Here is a 15,260-nt window from a genome sequence, read left to right as displayed (position 1 = left end):
AATTTTTAAAATAATTTTTAAAGAATTTTTAAAATGATTTTTAAAAGAAGTTTTTAAAATAATTTTTAAAGTTTTTTTTAAAAAAAAATTTAAAGAGAGGTTTTTTTTTTAAAAAAATAATTTTAATTTAATTTAATTTAATTTCGATTTACTTTTTAATTAATTTAATTTAATTTTAATTTTAATTTTAATTTAATTTATTTTAATTTTAATTTTAATTTTATTTTATTTTATTTTATTTTATTTTATTTTATTTTATTTTATTTTTATTTTTATTTTAAATAATTTTTTTATTTTTATTTTATCTTTAATTTAATTTTAATTTTAATTTTAATTTGTTTGATTTTAATTTTAATATTAATTTTAATTTTTATTTAATTAAATTTTTATTTAATTAAATTTTAATATTAATATTAATATTAATTTTAATTTTAATTTTAATTTTAATTTTAATTTTAATTTAATTTAATTTTAATATTAATTTAATTTAATTTAATTATAATCTATTTTAATTTAAATTTAATTTTTTTTATTTTTACTTAATTTTAATTTAATTTTAAATTTAAATTTAATTTAAATTTTAATTAAATTTAAATTTAAATTTAATTTAATTTTAGTTTAATTTAATTTTAATTAAATTTTAGTTTAATTTATATTGATTTGATTTAATTTAATTTAAATTTTAAATCCTTAATCATCTCATCGAATCTAAATTTTCAATCAGGAAATCCTATAATTTTGTGAGATGAGTTAGATTCAATTTTCAGGGTTTGGTTTAACTTTGTGTTAGATTCAGGTTTAGCTTTGGGTTCAACAAACAGACATTTTTTTTGATAGACTTCTGGGCTATGATGAGTCACCTGGACATCATTAGAGTAACCATACCTTCGAGGTTTTCTAAATAGTCCTATCCACTGAACTTAGTACAAAATCTTGGTCTAACTAGTTAGGATCCGTAAGGGGTAGCTTCAGTTAGTTCCACTTAGCCAAATGCACCAGGTCGAAGTCATATCTTCCTAGACATGCATAGACTAAGCTTCCCCTACCTTTTATCATCCAAAACTTCACCAGTACCGTAGATCAAGTTAAACTTTGTCCCTTTTTATTCTAATCCTAATTACCCTGCCGGGTATGTTACTTTTAGTTACCCTGTCGGGTAGATTACTTTTGGTTACCCTGTCGGGTAGATTATTTTTTAATGTGCCAACTATTTTGGAGTCTCCCCCTAAATTATTGATTTTCTTTTTATATTTTTATTTGATTTGTAATTTAAATTTAAGTTTTTAATTTTGAATTAATTAGATGAGTCAAATTGGCCTTCTTTAAAATATAGTATTTAAAGTTTAAATTTTCATTCAATTTTATTAAGTTAATTGAATTATCTTTCTTTAATAGCTTATTTTTAAAGTTTAAGTTTTTATTAATTTTTAAATTTGAATTAATTAAATTATTTGAACTATATTTCTTTAAATATTTATATTTTAACTTTTATAATTGTTAATTTTGAATTTTCTAAATTATCTTTGTTTAATATGTTATCTTTAACATTTAATTTTAAGTTTGTTAAATTTAGTTTTGATTTTATTAAAGTGTTTTATTTTATCCTTGTATTTTCTTCTCCTTTTAAGTTGATATGATTAGTGGAATTTATTAAATAAGTCTTATCTTTAAAATTAAATTTTTTGTTAATTAAATTATCTTGGTTTTGGATAACATTTTCTAAACTGATTTTATCTAGATTATTAAATACTTTATTAAGGTATTTATTAGTTTTATCCATTTTCTCATTTTTAATTTTTAAATTCAAATTTATTTTAATGTGTGACTTACTTATGTCTAAATGTTGACTTACTTTTAAATTTTATAAATTAACTAAATTATTTGAATTGATTTGATTATTGTTCTGTTTGACCAAGTCAAAGTTGATATTAAATTGATCAGAGACTTGATTGACTTGATCAGAATCTAGATTATTTTGTGATATTGAATTTAAATCATATAGATCTAGATTATCATGCACCATACTTGGGATAATTTCATACTTATCTGAATCATCATGCAGATTATTTAACCTACTACTGATAGGGGTATTTTTATATATTATACTAACTTTAAGCGCATCCCCTAATTCAGTAGGCTTTTCCGTTGGATCTGACTCGAGTCTGGATTCGATTTCGACTTGATCATCTAACTCCAACGGCTCCTTGTGAAGTTTGGTCAGGTAGGTCCAAAACTCGTGGACATCATTGACCTTCCCTATCATGCAAGTAACTTTGTTAGGTAATAAATATGAAACTAACTTTATTACCTTTTGGTTTGCTTCTGAGTTTTGTGTTGGTCTTCTCAGTGGCATGCCACCATCGAGGTCGTTCATAAGAATAAAGGTTTTCATCTGCATCCTCCACAGATTGAATTAATGTCTCTCGTACATCTCATATGAAGGTGATTCGTGAATGCTCCGTCCTTCTAGAAGAGACATTGGTCTTCCACATAAGGAAACAAACAAAAAGAATCCCAAGACTTGGTCTTGGATTAGCAGTGCTGGAGAAACAATATAATATTTCACTAATTAAAAATAATAATAAAATATTAATAAAAAATATTATTTCAAATTTTGGTAAATGCGGTATTTTATTAATATTAACCAACGGTGAAAAAATGAAAATGAATTTTTCAAAAATATTTTTAGAGAGAAAAAATGAAAGGCGTAAATATATTTTAAGAACAAACGATATCTAATTTTCCTTTAAAAAGACCCCCCCCTTGCCTAATTGGTGGTTGCACCAAATCAGAGCGGTACCTGCTCTGATACCACTTGTTGGATCAAGAATTCGCTAGAGGGAGGTGAATATCGATTTAAAACTTTAATGAGTACGCAGCGGAAAGAATAAATGAACAACGTTAACATAAGTAATTTTTTACTTGGTTCGGAGCCTTCAGCGACTTCTACTCTAAGGCCCGCACTCGTCGAGTGCTTTCGTTAGGCAATTCACTAGCAATTTGAAAATATATTACACAATTGAATTACAGGAAATGTAAAAGAAAATACTGACAATAATTAAGAAAAGAAGAAAGAAAGAAAGCACTTTGTCGGAGTAGCCTCGCAGCGTCGCAGGAGCATAACACACTAAAGCTAGCGTTGAAAGATCTTGTCGTTGTTGTTTTGCTACAGCCTTCACCCTCCTTATATAGGAGGTTCGGGTGCTCGGATCTCTTCGGGATGCCCTGAATGTGACGTAGCCGAGCCAACCAGGACGCTCCACGTGGCAAAGCTCGTTGGGGATAAGTTTTGCATTCCGAGCGCCCGGACCTCCGGGTGCCCGGATCCCTTCCGGGCGCCCGGACCTTCACTTTACCAACTACCTGCATAAAAGTGTTAGTTCGAGGCAAAATACAAACTACCCTACAAAATAAAGTATTAGCACAACATAGTCATAAAAAGGAATAATGTAGTAATTAGATTCCGTCTCATTGAGACCGGAATCTAGTCAAGATCTCAACTTAGAGTTCCGAAATAGTTCTAAGTTGGATCGGCGCTTCCCGAAAACGCGGCCTCACAGTCCCTCCCCTCTAGTGACTTATCTCAACTTACCCGCCAGACGTCTGGTCAACCCATCGACCCGTCTGGACTTCATGCCAGCTATCCCGTCAGCCCGCCGACCTAGCTAGGCTTCGTGCCAAATGTCCGATCAGCCCTTAGACCCGTCTAGACTTCGTGACAGACATCCGGTCAGCCCGTCGACCTGTCTGAACTTCTGCACACTTGATCAAAGTGTTTAGAACACAAATGAAACTAACTTAACCTACTTTGTCATTCATCAAAACTTGAGTTAGACCGTTAGTGCTAACCGCACCAACAGTTAGGTCGTCAATTGTGGTTCATATGTGTTTTTTAGATTTATTTTGATGGTTGATGAAAAACTTTTATAAGATTGAACGGAGTATTTCAAGGATAATCGAATTGTACAAATTAAATATCTAAATTATATATATAAAAATATATCACTTGATACGAACCTTCTTAGTTTGTATGTTTGTCAGTTTATCTTTGATCTAACCTTTAATAAGTGAATCTTTCATTTTCAATCATCTATCAAATAAAGTGGTAGTGAACAAAAATATATTGGGCCAATTTAATACGTTCCGTAAAATATCGGAAAAGGGCGAATAACCATAAGGAAATTTTTTGAAATTTTCTGAAAATTTTTCGGAGACCATATGACATAGGTTATGGGGATAAATATTGGACTCCCGGAAAGCCTATTTAGGATACTCCACTTAAGCGAGGAAAAGTTGAATTTTTTCCTTTTGTTTTTCTTTTTTTTTCTTTATTTTCTTTTCTTCCCCTCCCCGCGTGCTGAGCCGTCCCCATTGCCGTGCCCTAACCCCTCTCTTTTCCCTGCGCCTTCTCCTCTCCCGATCTTCTCCCTAACCGCTCTTTTTCCCAACCGGTGCCACACGCGATGGTTTCTCCTCCCCTCGCATACAAAACTGTCGGTCGAGGGAAGCTACGAGTCCTCCCCTTTCCTCTTCCTCACGAGTTAGCCCTAATCTCCACCGAATCATCTCCTTCCCTTTCCTTCTTCGATCGCCGACCAATCTGTCACTCTCCTCTGTCAACAGCCACCCACTTGCGGAGCCACCCGAACGCCGCCCGCAGCCTTGCTCCGCCTCGCGCCACTAGTGCTGCGCCACTTCGCCGAGCGCCGGCGTCGATCAACCACCACTGCCTCGCACCAGAGCAACCTCACCCTTTGCACTTGAGTCAAGCCCTAGATCCGATTTCACACATCTTGTCGCACGACCAGTTTCCTCTACGACTCTGTGCCCTAGTACTGTTACTGATTCATCCTTTTTCTCTCTGCTTGTGGTGATCTTGGAGGTAGGTACACTTCCTGTGGTGATTTGGGAATATGATCTCTGTATTGTGTTGTTTGGGTGCTTGGTTGGTTGGGAGGCAGTGGGTGCAGTGGATTCAGGTCACCTCTGTCATCGACAGGGGATAGTTGCCTTGCCAGATCCGTGAGCAGCACCGGCATCACGGCGTGTGAAGCGGAAGAGGTAATGGAAACTATTTTGTTGCTGGAATTGTAGGTTTTCAGTTACTCTTCCTTAGGCCAGTTGCTTACTTGTTCTAGCAGCAATTAGTTCCCCATGTTCCAGCACAAATCATGGTTGTGAATTTAGGTAAGTGTAGGAAATGAATTACGTAATTAGTTGTTTATGTGTAAATGAAATTAGGGTTGGATTATTAATCTAATGGTTGATTGAGAATTAGGTAACTAACCCTAATTGATTGTCAAATTTTGTTTAGGTAGGATGATGATAATATGATTAGGGGTTTACCCTAAATTAGTCGTAGGGATTTTATTTAGCTATTCATTGAATTTTAGCCAAATAAAAATGTATATGTATTGGTGACGCAGGACTCTGATTCGAGACGAGCATCTCAACGTCGGATTTGACTGGATTGGACCTTCTACTTGAGGCGGGTACTTTGACTTATCTTCTAAGATATTGTCGTTTGATATGCATAGTAATATTTAATGAGTAGTAATATTTATGTTCATTTCTGCATTGGTATGTCATATATATTACCTGAGCATGTGGTATTTATTACCTGCTTTTGCATTCATGTTCCTTCGATTATTTATGTCCTTAAGGTAATGACATATCATGCCTTATTATGTTCAGGACATTGATTTATTTTACCATACCTGACCTGTGTACCTAGGTCATTCTATTTGATCCATATATCTTTTGGTACATATTTGGTAGAGATTGATAGGATCAGGATATTTCCATGCTCAGTGTCATGCATCATCTCGCATAATTGCATGTTGTGCGATTGTTGGCTCCATTATTGTTGAGCACATCGCAGTTACATGGATCTGTACACACAACCACTCATGGGTTAGTGGTTTTTATCAAGCAGGATGTGTTGCAGCAGGTTGCTCTATCAAGGGCTACACTGGTCCACTCATGGGTAGTGTGACACAGCGTAGTAGCAGGACAGGGATCCCTCTTCTGGATTGTCTCAGGGAGATGAGAGCATTGAGCTCCCCCACTTATGATTTGGGGCAAGGAGGATAGGTGTACTCCGACAACATCCCGTCCACTTGGTCACTCAGGAGCAATGATGGCAGAGTGCACGATTGTCACAACCCTACCCACTCAATCTCACCATCGTGTGTGAGACGGTTGACTGACGTCAGAGGTGACCAAGACATGTTGCATCATATGCACTAACTGCATTTATTGCTTGTGTTTGTTGTACTTTATATGCTGCATATTTGGTGGATGCATATGTTTGACATGCATACAGGATTTATGATACTCTCGGTCTGACGACCTTGTTATCCCTATACCAGGTCCTGGTTAGTACAGATACTCCTGCTCCTTACAATTTTGCATTTTTCATATGATATATATCTAGGAGACTGTACGCATATTTATTATTAGTTGTTATTTCTTACTATGCATGTCAGTAGTTACCCGTTGAGGAGTTGACTTACCCCGTTGATATTACCATTTTCAGGTTGAGGCTATCGTGAGGATTTCCAGTCGCTAGTCCCCCCCCCCCCTTCAGATTTCGAGGATTTTCGTTTTGGATCTTTTCATTGGTTTCCTTATTATGTTATCGTCTATGTTTTCAGACTTGCATCTTTTTGGCACTTTGGATCTGGAATGGTCTTTTATTATTGACGGGTTTTTATTTGGTATATCTTCCTACATGCTTGCCCGGACGGCAGAAGAGGTAGGTTTGGATGTATGCTGGTGATTTGAGTTTTATGAGTGTAGTTGAGTAGGATATAAGATTTGAGTTTTATGGATGTAGTTGAGTAGGATATTTGAGATGATTTTCTTATCGTTGCTTAGGTTTAGTTTTTGCTATTAAACTGTGTGGGTGCTTGCTTATTATATATATATATATATGCTCCGGGTGTGTTGGCCGAGGTTTGTGTGGCCCAGAGGGCTTGTATGTATATCTCAGATTGTCATCAATACAGGGGAGATACTATCGAAATTTCTTCTGGTAGAGACTCCTCCATGACGTGACACGTTCTTTGCACTTTGAATAAACCTCGTATTATCATGGGTATAACAAACATGCTATTCTCTTAAACTCCTATTTCAGAGTAGAAACTTGACCTAATTTGAAAAACTAAATAAGTTATAATTTATGCCAAAAATTTTAAAAATTAAGCTAAAATAATTATAGCAAAAGACGAATACGCTCGTCCGCAAATTAAGATAAAACAAGTTACATATAAAGTAGGTCTTTATTGGTGAATGCTAAATGATTTGAGTTTAATTCTTCATTTGCTTTATATTTCCATTTAAAGTTTATATAATCAATTCAAAATAGTAAAATACGTGTATGGATTCATTTGTTTTATATTTCCATTTAAAGTTTATATAATCAATTCAAAATAGTAAAATACGTGTATGGATCCATTAAAATTGAGTAAGCCAACTCTTTCGTAGGCTTGGGCCGCATAACCAGGCCGTTGGCCTAACTGAAGACATATATACGATCGATCGCATCGTTAAGCCGAATTTGGCCCACAAAAAAAAGACCGCTTAGACACATCACGAACGGTGGATCGTCTATCAGCAGAATGATGAACGGCCCAAACAAAGAACTAATGTCTTGGGAAAGAAGTCGCCCCAACCTCCCGATCCTATATATGTCCCCACTCGGCCTGGGCCGACAACGGCCTGGCTTCTGGGATTCTTCGCTTCCTCCGCCTTTCTCACCTTCGGCTGGTCGCGATCCAATGGCGAATCAAGGCGAGGGTTCCTCTTCCGATCCGTGAGTTTCCTTCCTCGTGGATGTTAGAATGTTTCTTTCGGGTTGGATCTGAATCTGGGGTTCCGATTTGTCGAGTGCTTTCTTATTTTTTTTTTCTTGAAAAATTGGGTGGATGCCTCAGCAGCAAGGGAAAGAAGGATTACAGCACGGCGATTCTCGAGAAGAAGAAGGCACCTAACCGGCTGGTCGTCGATGAGGCTACTAACGATGATAATTCTGTGGTTGCCTTGCACCCTGAAACAATGGAGAAGCTTCAGCTCTTTCGTGGAGATACCATACTGTTGAAGGTGTGTATTGATGTCTTCTTTGATCTATCCTTTATAGAAGTTATGGATCTTTAAGCTGTCGTAAAGATTGTTAAATTTATAAGGCTAGAACTTGTTCGGTTGAGTTTTTTGTTTTCTGCTGCGGATAAAGTGCTTGTGAGAGTTTAGGTTTTTGCCTTATATTGTTATGGAATTTTTGTTGCTTACTGGTGTAAGAATCCACGTGCACTTTGAGTTAGTTTACTGGAAATTATTCATTCTTACGCTCCTTTTTAATCTTCAAATTTGAGATTGGAGTTGAAGATTTTCTTTTCTTTTCTTCTTACTTTTTTTTTTGTACAACGTGGAGAATGTCTCTATGATCTTGGTTGTAGTTCTACCTATAATTTGGACTATTTTTGACCTAGCTTTGTTGCATTTGTATATGTAGGGTAAGAAAAGGAGGGATACTATCTGTATTGCTCTCGCTGATGAGACATGTGATGAGCCAAAAATCCGGATGAACAAAGTTGTCAGATCAAACCTTAGGGTGAGGCTTGGGGATGTTGTCTCAGTTCATCAATGCCAAGATGTCAAGTATGGGAAGCGTGTTCATATACTGCCAATTGATGACACAATTGAAGGAGTGACGGGGAACCTGTTTGATGCATATTTGAAACGTAAGTTATGCTAAATATTTTCATAATTGGATTGAGGTACTTTTTGGTTTTGATTGCTGATAGTGTATAAATTGTCATTGTCATCATCATACCCTAGACCAAACTCATTTCTACATCTGTTGGCCAGTCTTCTAAATTTATTTGACTGCAATGCAACACTCAACTGATACATCCTTTATATAATTTGTCTTCATATGTCAGTTTAATTAGTTACTAAGAACCTCAACTTTGCAGGTAAAATGGATAATTTTCTATTATCAAGGTTATAATGCATCTGGAGTCACTTCTTTCTCTCTATTATGCTTCACTCTGATGATATCCTGTTGGATGGTTTAGAATCTTGCAGTTTCTTTCCTTTTTAACTTATTTTAATCTTCACTTAACAGATAATCATTATTCTCTGCAATTTGAAAAACTTCTTTTGGATAAATAATAATCTAACATTCTTATTCAATATCTATTGCAATATACCTTTGTGGACAGTTTATGTTTAGTGCAATATGTCATGATCAATTTATTCAAGAGTTGCATCTAGTGGATAGTGAAGCTATTTGTAAACTCTAGTAGGAAAATCTTAATCTACTAGTTAAGATTGATAATTTAACTACATCACTAACCTATTCTAGTGTACCATACTTTTATTTATTGATGTAATCTACCATGGTAATAATTTTTAATGTTGTTTCTTTCTACTTGTTTTATCTCAAGAAATTACCTAATAGGCTACTACTTAGAATGACTCTTTATACCTACATGCTTTGCCCATTTTAGTTCTGATTTGGTTTTTCGACATGGCCAAGTGATGAGATGGGAGGTTGTTAATCATACATACCTGCTTAATTGCATGGTTGTCGAACCATATCCATATTGAGATCATATGGTCAAAATTTCTCAGGGGTAGTTGTATAAGAATGGTAGGATTAGTGAAATGGGAATGTGTTCAAATCTTTAAAAAATAATAATAATAACATTATTTCATATAATAAAAAGTGTTAAAGTTTGACCATATTATACTTCATTAAATACTAGATTATAGATAATGCAGATGGCTGAGTTTTATGGAGGGGATTGAGTCTGCTGTTGATTGTGCTAACTGTAGTCTCTCAATTGAAAATGACCAAAAGAGAGGTGAGGTGTTGGGCGATTACTTGTGAGCAGCGACAAGGTTGAGCAAATGTTACTTGATCTTGTATTAATAAATAGTGGCGAGTCTAAGAATTCAAGAAGGGATTCAGTGAGCAGCATTAATTCTCTCTCCTTTCCATCGAGTCCACTGTTGGTTTAGAGTGGTTACTGCACTCTCTTTCAACAGATAGTAACTTTTCTCAATTGAAAATGACCAAAAGAGGGTTGAGGCTGAGTTAATTGAATGATTGCTTGTGAGCAGCAATGAGGTTGAGCAAACGGTACTAGAGCTCGATGAATAAAGAGTGGTAAGTCTAAGAAATTCAAGTAGGGATTCTGTGAGCAGCAACAATTCTCTCGTCTTTCCTTGTTGTCCATTTGAATTTAAGATAAGCTTGATGGAATATTGATTTGATCTAGAATGTTAAATGTTAATGATGATCCTCTGGCCCCTCTAAATTCGAATTGATTTGTATTAAATCTAGCTGATTCCATCCAATTGTCAGTGAAATCATTTCAAGCTAATTTCTTTTAACCCATACTAAACTTCATAATTGATTTTCATAAGATGGTCAATCTGTCAAGAAAAAAACCCTGCTTGACCATTGCTGATATTAATCTCGATCAACCTATCTGTATTAATATAAATCAATTTTGATTACAATGGTTAAATTTTGGCATCAACACTATACATCAGTGATTTCTTATTCTCCTGGTAAAACTCGACCAATTAATTTGAGGAGCCTATAGATGCTGATGAATAAGCCTATTGATATTTTTTATTTGGGTTATTTTTTCAGTATATCATGGCATACTCTCTTTTGGTTACCAGCCTAGATCTTCACAGACTTAATCTACTGGATTAATTGCATTAACATTTGTTGATTTCTCAATTGGAAAATTATCAATTATTTTCTGATATAATTCATTGGACATTGCTAAGCTTCTGTGCCGACTTGCTAATGTATTATTATTATTGGTGAAATCTGGTACATCTTCTGACTGTGTTCAGCTTGCTTTCCTGATTTCCCATTAACAATTTTCTTTGCAGCATACTTTCTGGAGGCATATCGTCCTGTTAGGAAAGGAGATCTCTTCCTTGTCAGGGGAGGGATGAGAAGTGTTGAGTTTAAGGTTATAGAGACTGATCCTGCGGAATACTGTATTGTTGCGCCTGACACAGAGATTTTCTGTGAGGGGGAACCTATAAAGAGGGAGGATGAAGACAGACTTGATGAGGTGGGTTATGATGATGTTGGAGGAGTTAGAAAACAAATGGCTCAAATAAGAGAGTTAGTTGAGCTACCTCTTAGGCACCCTCAATTGTTTAAGTCAATTGGTGTCAAGCCACCAAAAGGCATATTATTGTATGGACCACCTGGTTCTGGAAAGACATTGATAGCTAGAGCAGTTGCAAATGAAACTGGAGCTTTCTTTTTCTGCATTAATGGCCCTGAGATCATGTCAAAACTTGCTGGTGAAAGTGAGAGCAATCTGAGAAAGGCTTTTGAAGAAGCAGAGAAAAATGCGCCATCAATTATTTTTATTGATGAGATTGATTCAATTGCTCCCAAGAGAGACAAAACTGGTGGGGAAGTTGAGAGGCGTATAGTTTCTCAACTTTTGACACTAATGGACGGTTTGAAATCTCGTGCTCATGTGATTGTCATTGGGGCTACAAACAGGCCAAATAGCATTGATCCAGCTCTCAGAAGATTTGGAAGGTTTGACAGGGAAATTGATATTGGTGTCCCAGATGAAGTTGGACGGTTGGAGGTTCTTCGGATTCACACCAAGAATATGAAGCTAGCTGAAGATGTATTAACCTTTGCCTCTTATTTGCTTTATAAATATATTATTTCAATTTAATATGTTATATGTATAATCATATAATGCAGGTTGATTTAGAAAGGATTTCTAAGGATACTCACGGTTATGTTGGAGCTGACCTTGCAGCACTCTGCACTGAAGCTGCTCTACAATGCATTCGTGAAAAGATGGACATAATTGACTTGGAGGATGAATCTATTGATGCTGAGATTCTCAATTCTATGTCTGTTACAAATGAACATTTCAAGACTGCTCTTGGAACAAGCAATCCATCTGCTTTACGTGAGACTGTAAGGATCACCTATCATTTCTCAATTCTTGAAACTGGGATTGTTGTTTCTTTGTTCATCAACTACTTGTTTCCTAGTAGCTTTTGACACTGTTGGAAGGGCTTTAGGGAAAAGGTTTTTTGCGAATGGAATTAAAAATAATTTTTGAAAATGAAAAATTTTAACTCGTGAAATCCTAGTTAGCTTGTAATCTGCAATGTTAAATTCCAGAAACCCCTAATTTTTAATGCATTATGGTTGTGATGATTTCTTATTATTACTTGGTGCTTTGTCAGGTTGTTGAAGTGCCTAATGTCAGCTGGGATGATATTGGTGGTTTGGAGAATGTCAAGAGGGAGCTGCAAGAGGTAATCTTCTGGGGTAATTGTATTAATCATACCTTTAAGAATGTTTGACAACGACGATTTTTTATTATTTTCTCCATTTCTTACAGACTGTGCAGTACCCAGTTGAGCATCCTGAGAAGTTTGAGAAGTTTGGGATGTCCCCATCCAAGGGTGTTTTGTTTTATGGGCCACCTGGTTGTGGAAAAACTTTGTTAGCTAAGGCCATTGCTAATGAGTGCCAGGCAAATTTTATCAGTGTCAAGGGTCCTGAATTACTGACCATGTGGTTCGGTGAGAGTGAAGCAAATGTACGTGAAATCTTTGACAAAGCACGTCAATCTGCACCTTGTGTTCTCTTTTTTGATGAGCTTGACTCCATTGCAACTCAGGTCATCTGTTATTTCCCCTCATAGCTCTGCCTTTCTTTACCTTAGGAACCATAATGATCATAATCTTTCAATCCATTGCAGAGAGGCAGTAGTGTCGGTGATGCTGGAGGTGCTGCTGATAGGGTTCTCAACCAGCTACTGACAGAAATGGATGGCATGAATGCCAAGAAAACTGTCTTCATTATAGGAGCAACTAACAGACCTGATATAATAGACCCTGCATTGCTTAGACCAGGTCGTTTGGACCAATTGATTTATATTCCTTTGCCAGATGAGGCTTCAAGATACCAAATATTTAAGGCTTGTGTAAGGAAATCTCCTGTGTCAAAAGATGTTGACCTAGCTGTTCTTGCCAAGTACACTCAGGGATTTAGTGGCGCCGATATCACGGAAATTTGCCAACGTGCATGCAAGTATGCTATTAGAGAGAACATTGAGAAGGTATGCTTCTACTTCTGGTTTTTTCTATTTGTCTGTTAACATATGATTGATTATGCTTGAAGCATAATACTTATATTTCCATGTGATGTGACAATTATTTGTCTCCTCCATGGGACTCTTGAAATCTGCAATGATTGATAATGCTAAGTTTGGGATTGTGTTCCCAAAGTTTGCTTTCATGGACCAAAGCAGTTAAAAAGGAGTTTGGTTTACTAGTGCTAACATTGCTTTGAGTTAATTTTTCAGATCTCGGTGGGGGATTGGGGGACTGTTTTACAAGGTTGCTTTTGCAAAGCAGTTGTTAAATACTTATAATGGTTAATATAAAAATTAGATAAATGTTCAAACATTAATATCAAATAAATATTTAATATCCAACATTTAAAATTTAGGTACATACAGCTTGGACCAACAAATAGTATTTTATTTTGAATATAAAATCATAAAATAGAACTTTTTTATATTTAAAATAGGAATAGCACAAAATATTGAATTATATTGCATATTAACAAAATTCTAAAGCTATTTATTCTCCATAAATTATAAAAGAGATGGAGATAGATGTTATCATTATTGTACTTGACAAGTGTCTTCTAAATATACTTTTATCAAACATTGAAGGTATAAAGTTGCTTTGTGAAGCAATTTTGAGACTCAGGTTACCTAAGAAATTTTTTTAGACAATGCAGCAGATTGTTTTTCCTAATGCATTAGAAATATACTTTTATCAAACATTGTAAGGTATAAAGTTGCTTTGTGAAGCAATTTTGAGACTCAGGTTACCTGAGAAATTTTTTTTAGACAATGCAGCAGATTGTTTTTCCTAATGCATTAGTAATACAAATGCTTGTGACACACCCAGTCTAAATATGTTAAGCAGAAATTCCTCTTAAGAGAAAAGATTGAGCATTATTTATTAGAGACTAATTTGTTTGCAAAATTTTCCAATTTCTTAGTTCTATTTCATCCAATTTCTTTATTTCTGAAGCATCACATATATGTATAATCAAAGTTACATTCCCGTGATCCTGATGCAAGTAATGTATTTATGTGCATTAGATCTTTGGAAGTTTAAATTGCCTGACATCTGGTTACCATGGAGATTCATTTCTTGAAAATCTAGTTTGAGCTGTACAAAAATCTCTAGGCAAAGCAATTTACTTTGATGAATTGGTAGCTCACATATAACACTGAGGCAATATAGTAACTATGCAAATATCACTGTTAATGTGCATTGGATCCTGAATAAATGCTTTGTGCTTCAGTTTTGCTGATCCCAGAGGCTGTTACTAAATCTCGTCATCTATTCATTGCAGGACATTGAAAGGGAGAAGAAGAAGAGTGAGAATCCTGAAGCAATGGAAGAAGATGAGGTTGAAGCAGCAGCAGAGATCAAAGCTGTCCATTTTGAGGAATCTATGAAGTTTGCACGACGCAGCGTTAGTGATGCAGACATTCGGAAGTACCAAGCTTTTGCTCAGACTTTGCAGCAATCAAGGGGGTTTGGCTCAGAGTTCCGCTTCTCAGAACGATCTGAACCGGCATCTGGTAACACAGCATCAGACCCTTTCACAGCAGGTGCTGCTGATGACGACGACGATCTATATAGTTAATCTATGGGAATGCTATTTTTCTCTCTACATTTTATTGTGCTCCATATGGGGATGAACTTTTAGGATCTCTTGAACGCTAGGAGCACCTGCTGGTGGGATTTTCACCTGTGGCCAAACTAATATATTTTCAGGTCTCTGTTATTATTTGACCCTTGATTACTAAGTTAAAAAAAGAACACAACACCGTAATCTTTAGATGTCCATTATCATTACGTTGTGTTGCATATTTCGAGTAAGTCATTCTATCGCTCTAGGATAATGTTTGAATCTTCTGTCAAATAAAACAAAGCGTTGTGTGGCGTTGTCTTTTGAGAGTGGCTACACTGTCATCCACCAGTTCGTTCTACTGATTGCGCCCAATCAGTCCCCGTGTCCCTAAATTTCTCTGTCCCCGTGTCTTCTTGTCGATCGGATGGATCAGATTACATCACAAGGATGTCTTGCACATCACAAGGATACTGTACACATCTTAAAGATGTCATGATGTCTTGAGATGTAATCTGGT

At 35.5% G+C, this 15,260-nt stretch overlaps 1 protein-coding gene across 2 annotated transcripts; it reads left to right on the top strand.

The window, feature by feature from the left end:
* Nucleotides 1-7,701: 7,701 nt before the first annotated feature.
* On the top strand, nt 7,702-14,904 carry LOC122001880 (cell division cycle protein 48 homolog). Of its 2 annotated transcripts, none has more exons than XM_042556856.1 (9): nt 7,702-7,816; nt 7,938-8,103; nt 8,513-8,741; nt 10,918-11,684; nt 11,765-11,986; nt 12,262-12,333; nt 12,420-12,701; nt 12,783-13,142; nt 14,459-14,904. In XM_042556856.1, the coding sequence occupies exons 1-9, from the start codon at nt 7,782-7,784 to the stop codon at nt 14,753-14,755; spliced, it is 2,430 nt and encodes an 809-aa protein (XP_042412790.1). In that variant the 5' UTR covers nt 7,702-7,781; the 3' UTR covers nt 14,756-14,904. The 2 variants fall into 2 exon arrangements, with proteins under 2 accessions (XP_042412790.1, XP_042412791.1); XM_042556857.1 differs by having other exon boundaries at nt 7,703-7,816; nt 7,941-8,103.
* Nucleotides 14,905-15,260: the final 356 nt, after the last annotated feature.

The sequence above is a fragment of the Zingiber officinale genome, chromosome 7A, assembly GCF_018446385.1.
Source record: "Zingiber officinale cultivar Zhangliang chromosome 7A, Zo_v1.1, whole genome shotgun sequence".
Classification (NCBI taxonomy): Eukaryota; Viridiplantae; Streptophyta; class Magnoliopsida; order Zingiberales; family Zingiberaceae; genus Zingiber; species Zingiber officinale.
The sequence above is the reverse complement of the archived record's forward strand: the minus strand, read 5'-3'. Positions and strand labels throughout refer to the sequence as shown.

Excerpts from the sequence above, each read along its gene's own strand:
- LOC122001880 (XM_042556856.1), top strand. The coding sequence starts at position 7,782 with ATGGCGAATCAAGGCGAGGGTTCCTCTTCCGATCC. Across the intron at positions 8,104-8,512 it reads GAGATACCATACTGTTGAAG|GGTAAGAAAAGGAGGGATAC; the intron begins GTGTGTATTGAT and ends TTGTATATGTAG. Across the intron at positions 13,143-14,458 it reads TTAGAGAGAACATTGAGAAG|GACATTGAAAGGGAGAAGAA; the intron begins GTATGCTTCTAC and ends TATTCATTGCAG.